At 36.3% G+C, this 18693-nt stretch overlaps 1 protein-coding gene across 2 annotated transcripts in view; it reads left to right on the top strand.

Moving 5' to 3' along the window:
- WDR70 (WD repeat domain 70) overlaps nucleotides 1-18693 on the top strand; it is a 130840-nt gene that overhangs the window by 97633 nt on the left and 14514 nt on the right. For both annotated transcript variants that reach the window (XM_082301191.1, XM_082301190.1), the window contains exons 12-14: nucleotides 2564-2648; nucleotides 3655-3793; nucleotides 18576-18676. In XM_082301191.1, the coding sequence (XP_082157317.1) occupies nucleotides 2564-2648; nucleotides 3655-3793; nucleotides 18576-18676 (325 nt within the window). The remainder of the gene's footprint in view (nucleotides 1-2563; nucleotides 2649-3654; nucleotides 3794-18575; nucleotides 18677-18693) is intronic.

The raw sequence follows: 18693 nt of genomic DNA, 5'->3' as shown, positions 1-18693 counted from the left end.
AAGAAAAATATCAGATAAAATCTTCATAGTATTAGTGCTTTGGCTTTATTTTGACTAAAGGGCATTTGCAAAATGCCTGGCTTTTTTCACCAAAGACTCTTTTTCTAGGACCTAATTGTTGCCTCTTGATAAATCCAGTGCTCAATACCATTGGTGCAATGGTGTCTGACCTGATTGTGTCAGTTTTGAGTCTGCTTGTTGGTATCTTTCTTATTAAAATGGCAAAAAATAGAGTTTGAAATGCTACTTAAAGTGCTATAAAAGCTTTAAATAATCTTACCAGGCTGTGGAGAAGTTTGCCATCAATAAAAAATACTGAATGATCTGAGTAGACTATTTTGAATGCTTCATACTGACTTGCTCAACTTCTGTTTATATGCTTTTGTTTAAGGATAAGATAAGTAAGTAAAAACAGATCACTACTACTGCAGCTCTGTTGAAGAAGCCTCCTAAGCATTGATAGAAGGATGCTACTGGAAATAATCCTTGCTGCTGAGGAAAGTTAATATTCTTAGTGACAGTGATTTCAACTCCAAATGCAAATTAGATTTTGGAACCAATTTGCATTTGCACACTGATAATTTTAATTAGGAATAGTGAATTTGACCAAATTCTTAATGATGGTAAAGTTTCATAGCATTTGCAAGTCATTCTACTAGCATTTTTCCTCTCCAAATGCTTAATCATCTGTTTCTGCCCAGTTTAAGACAATGTTGACTTGGAATCAACCACAACTTTGAGTCCTACTAGAGTCTTCTAAAGCTTTTAACTAGCCCATTACATTTTCTTGCTAGCAAAGGAGCTATAGCTACATGTCTGACTGCATTTCTCCTGCTAAAATCTGGCAGGACTACAGCTTGAAGATCATGTCAAGGCTTATTCCACTAGGAACAGAACAGCCTTGGCTGCTAGCCGTAGATCTGTCCCTACTCAGGAGATTTGCAAAGTGGCCTAGTGGTGTCCTTTGCATGCATTTATAAAGTGCTGGTGCTTTAGATATAACATCTCGATGATAAGTGTTTTTTTTTCTTGGAGGGTGGGAGGGGAGAGGGAGGGCTCATTTTACAAGACTAAATGCTTTGAAGTACTTGGGATGGAATCTACTGAGAAACAATATGAAAACAGATATTCCCAAAACAGGGACCCAACATTTTTCTTCCTTGTCATTTTTTAGCTTCCCAATGAACAGAAATATACTCTGCTCTAGACATAATTTATTTAAGTTGTCCACTTCTTAAAAATATTTTGTAGTAAGGAGTTATCCTAGTCTTTAATATAAACATACATGATGTACGAGGCCACACATTACTACCTTCCCTGTGAAGGGCACTGCTGGCCTTGATTTCTTTTGTTACAGCATGTTACTTCTTTTAAAAACATTTTATTTCCAAGGCCTCCTTTGAGCTCTTTAGCTCAAAGGCTATGAATCTGCAAAATACTTGTAGATAACCAAATTACTTTCCTTCAAGATTTGTACTTTGGAAGAAAGAAGGTCTTGCCTCCTTTTCCTCCTAGGTCAGGAAGATTTTGTAACTTTTTGTTCTAAAATTAATCTCTGGATATTTTCAAATAGAATTCTTGCTTAAGTATCCTTCTTTTTACCCATTAAAAGTGCTGAGGCACTGCTGTCAAATGCTAGGACATGTCTAGGTGCTTGAGTGAGGTACTTCAAAGCTCAAATTCTGTAGCTCATCTCATGCTGGAAATATGTATTCCAGAAGGACAATCAGAGCAGAGATGTAGATGTCTCTGAGAATAACCAGCTAATCTCTTTTTTTTTTACCCCTATTCTCACTTTGTTAATATGTCATAACTTTTCAAAAAGGGATAAACAGCCTGACTTTTACTGGCCTACAGTCACACCATGTTTATCAAACACAGATGAGAACTGCTACAAATGTCTTGCTGTAACCTTGATTTTGACTTTTGTGGCTAAAGGTAGTGTGGTGAAAAGGTTTCATTATAGCAAGTGTGGTTTCACTTGCTTCCCTTCACCCCCTTCCCTGAGGATTTCTGGCTGATTCCAGAGTGTCTTCTCCATCCTGAGATAGCAGGTTGTTGCTGTTTGCCTGCTAAAGAAGGAGGAAGACTTTCATGTGCTTTCTATTCTTCCTGATTGCTTTTTCAGGACAGGTGAAAACCACACTTATAAGCCTTGTTTAGTTTTTGATCTAGACCATTCATGGCAACATTTTTAATTTCTTTTGATATCTTGAAAGTTAAATTTGCTCCTAGCAGCAAAGCATCAATGTTCACAAACACAGAATAAATTAGTGATTGAGGAATCTGATTCCATTGTGGGTAGTGGTTCTTGATAGGAGGTATTACCACTGAGCCATTGAGGAGAAGTTCTGATAGACTGGAGTGCAGCTTGTTGAGCTTCTCAACCTTGCACTGTCATAGTCATTTAGCAATGAAAAATATCCAAATCGTTCCCATTTTGGATACTTCTACTATGTAATTTTGTTCTCTTCTCTTTGAGTTAGTGGGAGAAAATTTTTGACATGCCTAAGTTCTTGACTTGAATTCTTTATTGCTAACCTTTGTCTCTTTTGTTTCATAGGAGATGATACTTTAAAGATATGGGATATTAGACAATTTAAAAAGCCTCTTAATTCAGCAGATGGACTGCCCAGCTTCTTTCCAATGTAAGTATTCTAATTTTTTCCAACTAGCAGAAATAGCAGTATTTTTGCTGAATGGGGAAGAGTTCTACTGGAGTTCTTATCCTCGGTAGTCACAAGGTCCACAGTTGTGCAGAGTACTGCACAAGGAGGAGTCGCAGTGACAGTTCTTGTCTATTTTAGGGATTCACGTTGCTTTAAAAGATCTTATTTTTGTGATATTTCAGTCTCATATGTCTTAAGGCTAATTGGATTAGCAGCCTTTCAGGAGGAGCCCCTTACTTGTGTGTAATGAGATTTAAACCTCATTCTTATTTAGTCTCTGGTTAATAAAAAAAGAGCTGAATGAAAAAGTAGACATAACATGAAGGTACATGGTATGAATTCAGGTTATGATGCCAGAACTGCTGACTTTATTTAACTGCGTAGTGCTAAGTATTGTTTTCAATTATTGGTCTGATCTGCATTTCTATAGCTGTAATACAGCCAAATCCTCTAAGGACAGTTTGTAATTTTGGAATAAGATTTTAGAAAGACAAGTCATGGACAGCTTAATCTTAACTGCAATTTGTAACACAGAGGAAAAGTAAACAGAAAAACATTTTTGGCCAATGTATAAACACACCACCTTGCATCACTGAAGGATGTATCATCAGCAAAAACAGATTTCATGACTAGTAGATTTTTTTACTTAATGATGACCACCAGATTTGAAAGTACTTTTTTGTTTGTTTTGTTTTGTGTACTGAAAAGCTAGCAAGACTTTTGAGTGGAAGAGAATTTTGTTGGGAGGAGGATTTTTATCGAATCTGCCAATTTTGCACATCCCGTGCACAACTGTAATAACAATTGTAGCAGATAACTCTGATAACTATAGCAGTAGATGACAGCTAACAAAAGAGTTTTTCAAGCTTTGTCTTGAAAGGACTAACTAATAGAAAAGATTGTTTTAAGAAGTGCAATTTATATGTAAGTTCTCTATATGTTAATTATTTATCTGCCCAGTAAGATGCTTTCTTTTCTTCAACAGGACAGATTGTTGTTTCAGCCCAGATGATAAAATCCTTGTCACAGGCACTTCTGTTAAGAAAGGTGGTGGCAGTGGGAAGCTGTTTTTCTTTTATCGTGAGACCTTCCAGAAGCTGTATGAGATAGAAGTTACAGATGCAGTATGTATTTTAGTTTTGTCATCTCTTCAAAATATGAATGAAATCGTATTCATATGCTTGTTTTCCCTTATACAAGTATTATCTGCTAATACTATTGTCATTTTCCTACTCCACAATTAAGAGATAGGGCTAGAGTAAGCTGCATAGGTACTATTCTTGTTTCAGTTAAAAAAAAAAAAAAAAGAATCCTAGGACAAGGTGTTTAAACAGTAGAACTGCCCTGCTCTGGTGTCAAGGATTTATGATCTGTGAAGTGAGACACAAATCCTAGGATACATAGATGTTTATGTGGTTTACTTCACCACTTATCATGATGAAATGCCCTATTGTGAGAAAACTCCTTTTTGTCCATGTGACAAAATTAGTGGTTACTCTATAATGTGTTTCTTGTCTAAATGCAAGAATTTGGGATGAAAGGAAGGCATCATTAAGAAGTCCATCAAGAACACCATTCTCACCAGTTACTATAAAAACCTAAGGTAGTGAAACCTGTAATACCGAAGGGTCTGTGTATGGCTTGAAGTGACTGCCTATTCCCTTGTACCGAAGGGAAAAGCTCAATACCATAGTTGAAAAGGTCCTTTTACCCTTGTGATATACAAGTAAGCATATAGGTGATAACAAACAGGAGTGGATGAAATTAGAACAGAATTGCCACTGATAAGTATGGCAATATATGCTTATGTCCCTTTAGTTGTTGGAGTATGTCAGATTAGCAACTTTGTCACATTTGATAAACACTTTGTGTTTTCGCCTTCTGCCCTTTTTTTAAGCCTGCACAACAGTCTTTCCTAGCCCAGCAGACCAAACTTCCTTCTGCTGGATTTCATTTGTCAGAATCTACTTTTGTATTTGCTTTTCTTTTCAAATCCTGCTTTCTTTTTCCTGCTTTTAGTTCATCGTAAGGTAATACCTGCTTACGGATGGATTTGTTACACCTATAATTTCGGTGGCAGCTGTCTTGCAAATTAAAAATGCAGAATTCTTATCAAAGCAGAAAACATGTGTTTTTTCCTAGAGCAGAAAAACACCTGTTTTCACCTTAAGCATATAATCTTAATACAAAGGGGTTTTATATGACGTTGGAAATTTTATTTAGTACTAAAGAATTTCTCCAAATACAGAAGAAATTGGCTTTTATATTTTTCTCCTATGGAGCATGCCAAACCACAAACCAAACTTAGCAAATGTGAATTTCTAGTGGATTTTTATTTTCTCATGCAAGCCTTAGTATTTATACCATTTATTATATTTATACCAAGTATTTATACCCTTTTTCTGAGAGAAAGCATGAATGCTTCAGTTTCTCCTCTGAAACTTCATGACAGAGAAAAGGAAAACAACTATGTAAGTTAAAGCGCAAGAAGTACATTTTTGTAGGAGCTCTCCTGTCCATGGGTACAGGAAAAAAAATAGTTTCATAATTCCATTAACAGTCAGTTTGAACTCCTCAGACCTGCATGTTTGGAGGTAGTCATGATGGTATCTCCTTTTAGTACTGATCGAGTCAGTAACAGTGTGCAGAAACTTCAGTTGAGCTCTAAGACTGCAAGAAGGAAGAGCTTGTCAGTGGTGGATCCTGTAGCTCCAAAACCACTTAAATAGTGAGAAATGCTGGTCACCAATCTGCTTTTTTTTGCATCCAAAGAAAATATTATTTTCATTTGGTAACTTTTTCTTCTATATCTTGCAAATAAAGGGTCTGTTTACCTGCTAAGGTGGTGCTACTGGGGAGTCCACAAAATCTCCGCCTGCTCTCAGTTTCTCTCAGAATCGAGAGCTAAATTTCTGTTCTTTGATTCAAAGTACAAAAGAAACACGGAACTGAGACCCAACAGGAGGAAACTGTCAATAAGCAACTTCACTGGGGCCACTAACATAGTAAAATTTTAAGTATGTGTACAAATCTAAGCAGGTTCATAATTTTATACTACAACTTTGTATAGGTGCTGATATTTATATGGTACTTTTTAAGACTGTAGTAAATCACTTTAGTCTATGGAGTTTTAGTGCTGCTGGTTTTCTTCATTTGGAGTTACAAAATTTAAGACCGTCATTCTTCTGCTTTTCATTTAGTGGAAATGAAAATAATGGAAATAATAGCTGAAGAATTAAGACTCACAAATACTGATCTTATGACATAATTTTCAGTACCAATATGTATAATGAGTCTGTCTAGCTTACAACTTTAACTCTACACATCCAAGGAAAATACAGTGTAGCATATCAATCTGAATCTAAAAGACAAAAATGACTATAAGTCGTCTTACAAAATAAAAGCAGTATATTCTTTCAATGTCTCTCTACTGTTTGTATCTTTTGGCTCTTTCATTAGTGTTCTTTACTTGTTCTTCTCAAATTACTGTGTTTGATGGAATATAAACGCATAAAGGCATGCTAAAAGCAAATTAATTTTCAAGAAGCTGGCTTTTATGTTTTATAAGCAGTAAATGCTGTTTGTTGGAAAGATCATTGGTCTGTAAACTGGGAGATTAATATCTTGTGTGTAGTTTATCAAAGCATTTTTCTCAGCAGTGCAGTAATTACTTGCTTTCTACCGGCTACGTTCGTAGTTTCCATTTTTTCCTTATACTCTCAAAAATAGCAGTTAGCATTTAGCATTAGTGTAATTAAAGATAAGCACATAATGTTATCTAGGACATCAGTTTGTTTTCTGCAACTAAGTGTTATACTTCTTTACATTTTGCATGTTACCTAGCGCTGAAATATGTAATTTTGCTCTTTTTATTTTGGGGTTTTTAGGCATTGCAGAGATGAAGTTATGCTATGCTATATGTGTAATAAAATCTCAAATGCACCAGTATCTCTCTCAGCAAAAAGCCTGATCTGCTCTCGTTCCTAATGAAATAATTTCAGTGATTTCAGTTAGATTTAGTCCATATTACTAAAGAAAAAAGGCATCTTTAGTAATTTATTTCCAGTATAAAATTAAAATAGTAACACTTTTTGAAGGCAATTGTATACCAGTTTAGTGATGTGATGTATATAATCAGAATAACAGAAAATCTGCCGTGAAGGAAAAATATAAACTATTCATGTGTTTCTTTTTTAATTTCACAAGGAATTTTTAGAGGGAAATTCCAGCAAGCTTAGAAAATTGAAAAACAGTAAAGAGCAGTAAACATTATCTTAAACCTCCTTGGTAAATGGCCAGTGAAATTGGCCTGTGAGTGAACCTAGTGGGTAATGAGAAAATATTTAATGGGAATGTTTGACCAAAGCTGTGTCTGGCATTCCTTTCCATCATACCACACAAACCTTTTTTCACCTTTTCTTTCAAGTTTTCATGGGAAAATCTATTACTGTTTCAGAGCTGCTGGAGTGAAACCTTGTGGTTTTACTAGTGGACTAACAGTCTGAGTAGTTTCTGCTGTTGTGACTGGGTATAGAATATTAATTTGCTTTTCTTCTCTTGTATTAGTGTTGGTTTTTTTTTTTTTTTCAGACACAATCTGTGCTTGAACAGCTGTGTTGTTGTGTCCACTCCTGAATACCATCCCACCACGTAGGCATTGGGACTTTTGTAGAATTCAAGCTTCTTAGATAAATAGCAATACTTTTTGAAGGAAATTAATCTCAAAAGAGCTGGAGACCACGGGCTCTGTCTCTGGCCAGTAGTGGGAGGAGGTGTGAACAGGCGAAACACAAAATTATCGGTGCTTCTCTGACCATCCTTTCTATCTCCAGTGACTGCTGTTTTCTAGATATCTTGATGCAGATAGAGGAATTTTGCAGTTAATAGCACTCAGTGGATTTTTTTTTCCATGAGTTTATCAAGGAGAGAAATGACCCGTGATGCAGGTTATGGCAGGGTCATTTACTTACTGCAGATTACATCAAAATTACATCAGGGTGGGAGCTCCTGCCTCTCCCTCTTCCATAATGAAGCTGATGCTCTGTGTGCAGTACCCCAGCCTTGCTCTGACTTAGTGCATTAAGGTACAGTTGGAGATTTTGAGGACTTTGCACTGTGACAATGGTTATGTTTACTAAACTGTACAGAATTCCTCTCTTTTTAATGGAACTTGAAAAAATCCTATTATGAATGTGCAGCCTCCTCATAGTTTTTCTGTCTCTTTCTCTTCTATCTTGATAGTATTATTTATGAAAGGTTCTTCTGCTCTCACCTCAAATGTTCACAGTGAAATACATTTATTAAACTTGCTCAATTTGAGCATTAGAGGCTTATTTAATCTGAAATACCTATAATTGCATGCAGAACCTTTCTTCATTTACATGGATAAAGAGACTTAAACAGATGGCAGGAAACAATAGTGCCAGAGTATGGGGGTACAGAGTTTCTGTCCAGAAACTCAGAGACCATTTCACTTTCTTTTCCCCAGGTAGTATGAGAGGCAGGAAGACCTATAGCTGCAAGGTCTCATCTTTGGGATATCTGTAACTGCAGTCCAGAAGGGAAGGGAGATTTCACTGCCAGATGAAAGCCAGATGAAAGCTTGCTTTGGTTATGCAAGCATGAGATCTTCATGGGAACCAGTTATAAATACCTAGTGTATGGGGAAAAAAATTGGATATACAACATTTCCCCCAATGTCAGTTTAATTTAAAATAGCTGTGGATAGGCACTTGAATCACTCTCACATGTCTGTCATTCATTTGGCTACTTCCAACAGATCACCCGGTAGTTATCCTTATTACAGACAAGATTGATCTTGGCAGCAGTAGAGTACTCATTTTCCCCATATGGAAAGGACAAGTATTACACCCCGTTACTGCCAAGCAAGAATGGGCACTGAGAAAGGAGGGAAAAAAAAAAAAAAAAAAGTTGTATAGTTACAGGAATTCCTGATTTTTAATGGACATTTAAGTAATAATTTAATTTAAAACTGATCCAAGTTGATGAGTTTGTGTACATTATAAAATAAGATGTGCGAGTTTTTAAAATATCCACAGATTTTTGTAGATAAGCAACAATCCAAAAACATAGATTCATGGTTTTTTTGGGGAACCTATTTCTGTTGGGAGGATTCTTCAATATTTTCGTAGTTTCTCAAATATAAGCAAAAGTTAAATTATTAAATACTTCTGAAAATACCTCTAAGGGATGTTTCAGGAAGGTCTTCTGAGACAAGCTATAAATAAAGCTTCTTTTTTAGATGAAAGAGTGAAAAGGAAAGAAGGAATAAGGAATATGAGCCTTCCAGCATCCTTTATGCACAGTTGATATAGGATTGCAGTATTTCTTTTCTTGACCTCAAACAATATCATTTACTGTTTATAAAGTGCAGTAATATAGTAAAGGGCTTTTCCACTGAGGCCCCTTTCACTATGATTTAAAGCTTTTGAATTTAAGAAAAATTCTTTTAAGTTCTGGAAGAGATCATCATGCTACTTCTGTTTTTTTTTTGTTGTTGTTGTTTTTGTTTTGGTTTGGTATTTCGTTTGTTTGTTTTTTTTAAAGCCATTTATTTTATTTAAAAAGAAAATCCATATTTTCACAATAGGGAAGTAAATATGATATTTAAGGCCCAGTAAATGTATTTGTTTTTCAAAGTGAACAGCAAAAAATATCTAGTATAAGACGTGAATCATGGGAATGTGTTTTCTTTTATAGTATGGTAGCCTGTCAGTTTTTATTCTATGCTTCCATATATGTAAGGACAATGTGGTCCTTCCCTTTGTGTATCCTGGAGCAGCATGTACTCTGTTTTAGGGGAGCTGTCACTAGGGGTTTGAGGTATGCAAGAGTAATAAATTGTGAGGGTTTTGCCCCTGTAACAGGGACTGGGGGTGTACATGAAGGTTGTCTCCCTTAGTTTTATGATACAAGGTGATGAAAGTGTGGCTGTAATTTTAACAGACCAGGTGCTTGAAAATGCTCGACATTTGCAAGTACAAGGGAAACAGGTTGCCACCTTGATTAAGTTGCTTTTTTATTCATTAAAAGAGCAAAGTATTGTTCAGTGGCTCCATGCACTTGTAAGAATTATTTTGTAGCTGTACTTGGAAAGATGAGTGGTACAGCATTGTAATCCATGCTTTTTATATTGAAATCCTTCTTTAATATATTGGCCTCTGAAAATGTTTTTAGGGTATTTCTGGTTTCTACATAGAAAATTGTAAGCTTTATCCATTTCTGGTCCCTTTTCTATTGAATATTTCCACACATTTTCTAAGCCATGTTTCATAAGGGAAAAACATTAGTATTCTTCCCTCCACTACTGTATTCTCATGAGTATTTTAAATCTAATGATAGCAGGTCACTGCATTGTAGATACTCCCTAACCTCCCACCTTATTTATTGTAGTTGGCTCTTTTCCTTGGAAGAGCTCCAGGGAAATCTTGAACGTGAAGATTTTTGCAATTGGGGTTTTCAGTATATTTTTACATATAATATTAGTGCATTTTTACTATGTGAGTAGCCTTTTTCTTGAATCAGAGCATGTTAACCATATTTTTGCTTGAAAGAAGAAATGGCAGACATTTGAAGATGGCATACTTCTAAATCTGTTATTTAATTCTTTTATTATTATTAAAAATACAGCAGTTTTATGAGTTACACAGTTTTATCCCCTCTTCTGGTGCTTCCAGGAGGCAGACCAGCTTTTCCAAGTAAAGCAGCATGGCAATCCAGGTAGATGGCTATTGTATCACCTCTGTTCTCTAAGACACCAGTGAAATGAGATTAAAGAGTGCACAGTGAGAATTGATATGGCCTCTGAGCAGCACTGCTTCTCTGTGATTCTAAAGACAGAAATTCTATAGCTCTTGGAGGGCAGCAGATGGTTAATGTAGCTGATGTTTCATGGAGATCGTCTGCAGAGAAATCAAGGTAACAGTAGGAGAAGGGAAGAACTATATATATTGAAGCATTTCCTTTTAATGCTAACTTCATTGGTGGATTTTACTTTCCATTCTGCATTTCAACCATCATTATCAATGATCTTTGATTATTGCATAGAAATGATAGTGTTGTGTAGAAATTATCGCAGCAGGTAAGATTGCTATTATCTTCAGATTAGAATATCAAGTTTTTGATTTTTAAAAATTTTTTTTCCTTTAAATTCCAATTACACAGAATTGGAGAGAAATTATTTGTTAACTTGGGGGAAAATATGTTGAAACACTTGCTTAAAAGTCCTTAGGGTCTGTTTCTGAACTTCATGGAGTATGAGTGAGAGTAGTGTTTTCTTTTAAAGCATTGAGATCTTTGAGACAGGAAGGAGTTACTCTACTGCCTGTGAGTTAGAATGCATATGGATCTTTCCTCAGCATGAGATTTTTAGTATCTTTTGAGGCATTTTCCTCTGTTTTCTCAAGGGGTGTATGCATTCTTGTCGGGATGAATAAAATAAAAAGTGGCAGAGGTTTACTTGGTCCATGTAAACTGTGAGCCACATAAAACGCATCTGTGAAAATTTGTACAAAAACTAGATTTGTATCCACGGTACAGCAGTCTAAATATCTGAAGTTTCTAAATGGTTCCACACCTTTATCATGAAATGGAAAAGCTTGAGAGCCTCTGCTTTAATATCTTTCCTAATAAGAGAAGTTGATTAAAAGCAGTAGTAACCAAACAGGGATGGGGAGCAACTTGTGGTAGTGCGAAGCTGTCTTCAGCACTAAATATTTGCATGTTTTATTCAAAGACATAGAAACACTATTAAATAAATGGAGGTTTTTTCCTGAAATAACTTTGTACATTCCCCTTCTCATATGGGAAAATGTACTGCTAAAGTCAGAAGGACTGAATGTGCAAGTTCCAGAACTATATAAGATAAAACTGAAAGGCCACACTGAGATTTCGTCCCTCCATTCAGCCCAAGTTTGAAATTGCTTACCCCTCTCAAATACAAATGTAATATAGGCTTCTGTAACAGATAATGTTAATTTGGAAGGTAGTTGCTTATTATTGTAGGCTTCCTAAGTAGTATTGCTTATTATGTTTCGAGCTTCTCTGAGTTTAAAAGATACTGCAAGCAGTTCTTCACTGTAAATACGTAGTAGTTTTATGAAAGAGAAAAGACAGAATAGATGTGCTAAATAAACTAGTTGCATGCATACTTGCACTGATTTTGATAGGCAAGGTTTTTTCAAAAAGAGTGGAATTTGTAATGATTACAGTTAAGATAAATCCTCAGTTCATCAGAAAAGCCCCACTTAGCCACTGCTGGGGTCACCTGTCCTTACAGAATCCACAGCCATGGTCAGAATTCATTTTCCATGTTTGCCGTCTTCCCTGCTGACATGTCACTTACCTGACTGCCTGGACAGCCAAGTGCAGCAAATCCAAGCAGTGCTGTTCAAACAGAGCTCATCACATACTGTCACGGCCACTGAAGCAAAGCTTGCACATAGGAAAGAGGGAAGGTTTGTTTAAGTTTTTCTTCTAATTGAAAATATTTTCTTAAGGCAGCAGCTCTTGCTTTCGCTTTTTCATTGTATAGCTTCAGAATAGATGCTGAGGAATTATTTATTAGATTGTAGGTTAGGAAAGGGGTAAGCAATAAGGGCAAACATAGAGTTTTTTCTGTTTTATCCCTATTCAGTTGTTAAGTATCTCCAGAGCTAGACCTGATCTTTGAAGCTAAGGTTTTCAAGATTTGTTGGGCAGTTTTAGAGGTTTGTATCTGATGTATTCTTTCTGCACTAGGAATATTCAATATGGGTACCAGGATTCTTTATCCTTGTACTGTGGAGTTTTATCTAAGTAGCACAACATGCTGTAATATAGATCCTCATTAGTTTCCTGTTTTTCTTTTATAGTTGTTTTGGACACTGTAGACTGTAGGGATTCACCTGACCAAATACAGATGTCTACAGCTGATCCAGTCACCCTAGGCTCCTTTTCTAATCAACAGAGAAAAATGAATGTATTCAGACTGTGATTTTATCTCATCCTAAAATAGATCTCTAAAATAGGTTAGTTGAAGGCCACTGCAAAATGCTTTCTCAAAATGATTTCTCTCTATTAACTATAAAGGAAGATAATCTGTAGACATTTAAAGAGTAGACCTGTAAAGATTAGAGGTGTAGACATGCTAAGTTTGATGAAACAAGTCCGACCTAAACTCTTCACTTCCCTCCATGGGTGTTTATTGTCTTCTACTAAAGTACTAGAACATTGAGGCTCTTGTTTTCTGACCTTGCCGACAGCGAAGTAGGAGATAATGGGTTACTTTTGTGTTCATTTCTATTGATTTAAGATTTATGACTGTAGGCAATTTACAGGAGAAAAGCCTGCCACTCTATGAAAGGCTTGCTCTAGCTGAGAGTGAAGCCTACGCTCTCTTACTTGCACGTGATTTCCCAGCAACTGTCAAAACATCAGCAACGTCACCATGGAGTTACTGAACTTTATCTAAATTGTAACGCTTTTTAATTCAAATGTTCGTGAATTCTTGCATCATAGGTTAGAGATGTATGAAAGCCTAGGATTAGCATGTTTCCTTTCCATTTTCAGTATTTTTCTGGAATTAGCAGTATTTTTTTCTAGTGGCTATTTGAAAGATCACTTTTGATTTTCCCAATTTACAGGTGGAATGTTGGCTGTACATCCAGCACAGGGAAAATATGAATATTAGCTGTATGTCAGCATCATTCAGTAGAGATTTCCACCTTCTCAGGGTAGTTTCATGTAGGGATGGAAGTAGACAGATGCAGTCTGCAAATCAGATTTGTAGTCAGTGTTTTCATTTGAATAGTTTGCACTAATAGCTGTGGGAGGAGACATTAATTTAGTGAATTTAGCTTAAAAGTCTGATAGCTGCTCTTAACTGATTAGTCATATCTGGTGTTTTGCAGCAAATGTGTAAGCCAATTGAAAGACAAGAGTGAAAGTGTGTACCTGAAGTGAAAAGAAAGAAAAATGGAAAATGTTTATTCCATGAGTGCATAACTGATAAGGAAACATGTTTTTCTTTCCTCTTCCTTGAATGGCAGGAGAAGCTTTACAAAAGAACTTGAAAAAGCTGATACGTTATCATACATTATCTGAAAATACACTTTCCATGAAATGTTCATTTTCAAAAACAGCTGCATGGTACTTAACCTTAAAACTTAACTGTCTTTAGGGAGAAAAGGTAGTTTCCAAAGAAAGCAGTGCCTGACTGAGAAGCACTAAGACCTCCTGAAGGAGGGAAAAGAAATTAAAACATCACTGTAAAATATGGCCCCTCTAATTTACTTTTCATTTCACAGTAGCAAAGAAAGAATATAGTCTTGTTGACCTAAGTGCTCTAGAAGTGTATGGTGATTCCTATTTATGTCAAAAATACGAAGGTTCTTGGAATTTTTTGGAAAATGATGAAACCATTATCATGCCAGTCTTGTAGCAGTTATGACCTCCATATGTGTACACACATACATGCCTGTTTAATAAAATTTTGCTAACAAAAAAAGATTAACTGTTATCATGGGCCTTGTTTACATAAGAAGTTAGTGAGATTTTGTTGGATCTCAGCTGAAATGCACCAAATGAAAAAAATAAATGCTTTTGTACAAGATCAGCTCACAGACATGTAAAATGTTAGTATAGGAATGCAAGAAGGCAGTGATGGACAGAAAACCCAAATCTTCTCTTAATATTTTGCAACAGTGTGAAGGAGGAAAGAGACATTCTTTGTATATGTTCTTGTTATTTTGTACATAATGGGCAACCTCACATTTTGGTAGATTCAAAAGATACTAGTAAGATTAAGTGACTGCTCAGGCTCTGGAATGCTGCAGAAAAATATTTTAGACTGTATGTACTCTGTAATTCATAGGAACTAGGACTACTTGCTGCATTAGCTCATTCATGTTTTTTTTCTTTATGTTTTATCACAGTGTGTCTTCTTCAAAGCTTCTTACAATCCACATTATCGCTGCCGATGTGTCATCTCAAACCATTCATAGTCCCCCTTACTAGAAATTATTAACGTTTCTTTCCTGCCCCCAACCTGTACTGACCCCTCTGAGACTTCTCTTCCCATCCTGGACCAGCTCTATCCACACTCTAAACCTGAATGTTTTTGTCTGAAGTGTGGGCCAGGGAGCTGAACTTCGCCTTCGCTGCTGCAGTCTTGAACCATCTTTATAAGCAAAGATCCAGGAAAATTCTTTCAGTCTTTGACATCACTCTGTAGTTTTATGACCTTACCAGCTTCATGGTTTCATCTTAGGGGGTAAATTTTCCACTCCTATGCCACAAATCATTTTAATCTTTTCTTGCTGACCTTGTAAAATGCCCTCTCTGCATTGTTTACTCCTGTCAGGGTGTTGCCTAAGTGCTCTGGACAGTTTCAGTTGAAGTAGTTAGCTTTTGCTTGCTGACAAATCTGCTTTAGTTATTCTTCACTGTGCCTGTTTAACACAGGGCTGTGTTCCTAGGCCAGAATAAATGTACCATTCTGTGTTAAAGAAAACGAGGCTTCAGTTTCTCATTTAGAGACGCTGCTGTTAACTCATGTCAAAGCACTATTACTTGCACGGTACCAGGAAAGCAGTGTGTGTAGTTGCCTAGTGAGCTCACCTAGATGGAGAATAACCTGACAGAAAAATTATTTGGTGGTGTTTACTGTTTACCTGCAGCAGCAGCTCTGCTTCTATGATTCAAAGGGGAAACACACAGGTGAGAACAGACTGATAGGGCTGAGACTATTTAGGAACCACCCCAGAGCTGCCTACTCTCATTGTGTCTGTCATTGACACCCACTGAATCTGTTCTAACAGTGAGAGTCAGGAAGGTAAATTTAGAGTTCTTCTCTTTTGGATAATATTTTTAATATTTTCCTCATCTGACTTCACAGAAATATTTTCACAATGTTTTCTCAGGATTTCCCAATGTAAGCTACTGTGTTTGTATATGCAATAGACATTGCCAAAGACTTTTCAGATTGATTTCATTTCAAGAACTTAATGCTTTTGCAACAGCAAAAGTACAAAACAGCTTTTAAATCATTACTAGTAATTATCTTTTGTAATTTTCTTATAATCACAAAGCTGACCACATCAATCTATGAAAAAATTATTTTCAGGGTTTTTGTGACAGGCTTCTGGGACTTCATGCTCCAAAAGCATAGTGTCCAAAACATCCAGCCATCACAGAAATCCTTTTTTCAAATGTTGAAGATGTTTATGTGATGATACATTCTGCATTTTATCATTCTTATTTGTTATAAGATATTTTCCATTTGCTCAACTATGACCTGGAATTTTTTTGTTTTCAGAATCTACATAGGTTTTTCTTGTTTTAAACAAAATAAATTATTTGAGGTTTGTGGTTGGGTTTTTGGTTTTTTTATGGTAGGACTGGTTGGACACTGAAACAGGTTGCTGAAAGAGGCTGTTGAGTCTTCATCCTGAGAAATAATAAAAACCAAGGTGGGTGATATCCTGAGCTGTCTGTAGTATCTGACTATGCTAGGAGCAGGATGGTTGAATTAGTCATCTCCAGACCTCTCTTCCAACCACAGCCATTCTGGAGTTGTGTAAAATTCAGTATCAGTAGGTGGGTACCTACCTACGTGCACACGTAAGCAAAGGCAGGAAAACAGTTATTTGTCTGCAATTAACATACTTACTTGCCTGGAGAGCTGGGAGGTAGGACCTACTTTGAGATGGAATTTGATGTTTAGCATTTCCAGTGATAAATATGTGCCCCTGAGTTATTCTGAGTGGAAGCAGTGAGAAGTTAGAGGCATCAAATAAATGCTCTTTAAGTGTTAATTATTTTTGTGTGATAAAGATTCTCCTTACCCTTCCCTCCCAGTGTTAAAACCTACCCTACAATGATCCCTTTGTTATACAGTTGATTAGAATTTTCACTTCTTTAGGATTATATGATTGGGAAAATTTTTTAGGATATAGTTCAGGAATTCAGCATTTCGGTATTTTTGAAGTATTGTTAGTTTCTAAAATAATGTGAAAACCACATAAATAGTTTTTATTACTACTTATAAAGTAGGTTTATATGCCAGTGGATTAATAAAATTACTACATGTTCAGAGCTTGAGTTTGTTTAGTTTTTAACACATTATATTCTGGGGACGTTTTACAGTTTCAGAAGATTTATAGGGCTACATTTAATGGCAGTTTCTTTTGCCTGCACTGTAGCACGTGCCATGGTGGTTTTAAGTGTGCTTGCATGTTTGACAAGTTAGAAACTCAGCAAACCCCATCAGACAGCCACACTGTCTCAGGCTTGTTTTTGTTGGCTGGTATCCACTACCATGCTATAAAATACATTTACTTGACAGTAGAAAGTGGAGAACCACATTAACTACAGAGTTTAAAAAGGCTGGCTAACCACATGCAATAAATATTAATAAAAGAAAAGGCCACCCACCTTTGACCTTCAATACTTGTTAGTAGCTTTGGTGTTTTAGAGTTACTTTAGCATTTTGAGCATTACATAACAGTATGTAAGACTCCTACTTAAGTCAAACAACTTGTCAGCTTATAACTTATCTATTAATAGCTTATCTATTAATAACTTACCTATTGTGTACCTCAGATTTACCTCTAAAAACGTTGTTTTGTAGTTGTCTTGTAATAAGCAAGCCTGGTTTATTTGTTCCTGTAAGTAAATGGGAAGTAATGTTGTATGTTGTGTGTATGTAGAAGGAGGGTACTCTGCTGGGGAACCTTGTAAAGAATGACTATTTGATTAATGAAACTTATCTCACTCAGTTTTTCTTGAAACAAGAACACAAAGCAAAAAAACAGCTCAGAGGAGTGTCATGCATCATCTTGTGGTAAAATGAAGTTCTGATTCATAATGGCTGAATGGGCTTCAGAATTTATTCAGTATTTTTAATGTTATGTGCCTCCTAGCATTCAAAAAAATGGAGTCTGGACAAAACCAGAAATAGTATGGAACATACAGTGGGAAGTGGAGGGAGAAGAAAGGCAAGGCTAGAAAAGGGAGCATTGTTCCATGAAATACTAACAGGATAATGTATCTTGCTAGCTCTGAATACATTTATTACATAAGTAGCACAAACGAACTTCAGCCTTGGACGCTATCCCTTTAAGGCATCACTGTCTGTCAAAAATAGATATTTTCTTTTGTGTTTTTGATGAGACAGGTTGTCCTCTGTGGGAGATTGTGCCCACTTTGGTTCTCTCAAGTCGGAAGTTTGAGTCTTAAGAGTTTCTGTGCTGCTGAATCAGACTGAAAACAGTACTCACATGGAGATTCAAAGTCACATGTAGAACAATACTCTTAATGTCTGAAAATGAGTTTCGCTGCTGACCAGAAGGGTGACAGTACTGTGAGACATTGGTTTCAAATACCAAGTTCTTAGTGTTGTGGGTAAGAAAGAAGCAAGAGTGAAAATCAGCATCTCTTCCGTTTCTGCAGTGAGCAAGTGAAAGGTCAACAGTGTATGACAAGAAGGGAAAAAACAGATAAGGTGATGAATGAAGTGGGAGAATTAAGATTTAAAAATAAGAACACAAAAGTCATGAAGGCCTGGATCACTGTATCATATCTGAAGCTTAATTGTTCTCCTTCAAATTCCTCTCTAACTTTCCATTTCCAATATGCCCATGAAGATCCTGGCAACAGATTATCTGTGGAAACCACTGGTTATCACCCTGTCACCAATTTTTACTTCCTTCCCTGCCTACATCCTTGTGTTGACACTCCTTTTACATTGTATTCTACTCTGGAGTTATTCATTCACATATTCACATGCTCATTCATGTGCTTAAGCTTGGTCCAACTACAGTGTGATGCACTCTCTGACAATGTGAATATTAATTCTAAGGTCCAGATGAGTGACCAACTAACTGTCAATATCTCACTTCATTTCAGAGTGTTGTGCGTTGCCTTTGGCATCCCAAGCTCAACCAGATCATGGTTGGTACTGGAAATGGTTTAGCCAAAGTGTACTATGATCCTGTCAAAAGCCAGAGGTATGTAATTGTGTTTT

The sequence above is a fragment of the Coloeus monedula genome, assembly GCF_965178545.1.
Source record: "Coloeus monedula genome assembly, chromosome: Z".
In the NCBI taxonomy this organism is placed as follows: Eukaryota; Metazoa; Chordata; class Aves; order Passeriformes; family Corvidae; genus Coloeus; species Coloeus monedula.
This window is presented reverse-complemented; position numbering and strand designations above follow the sequence as displayed.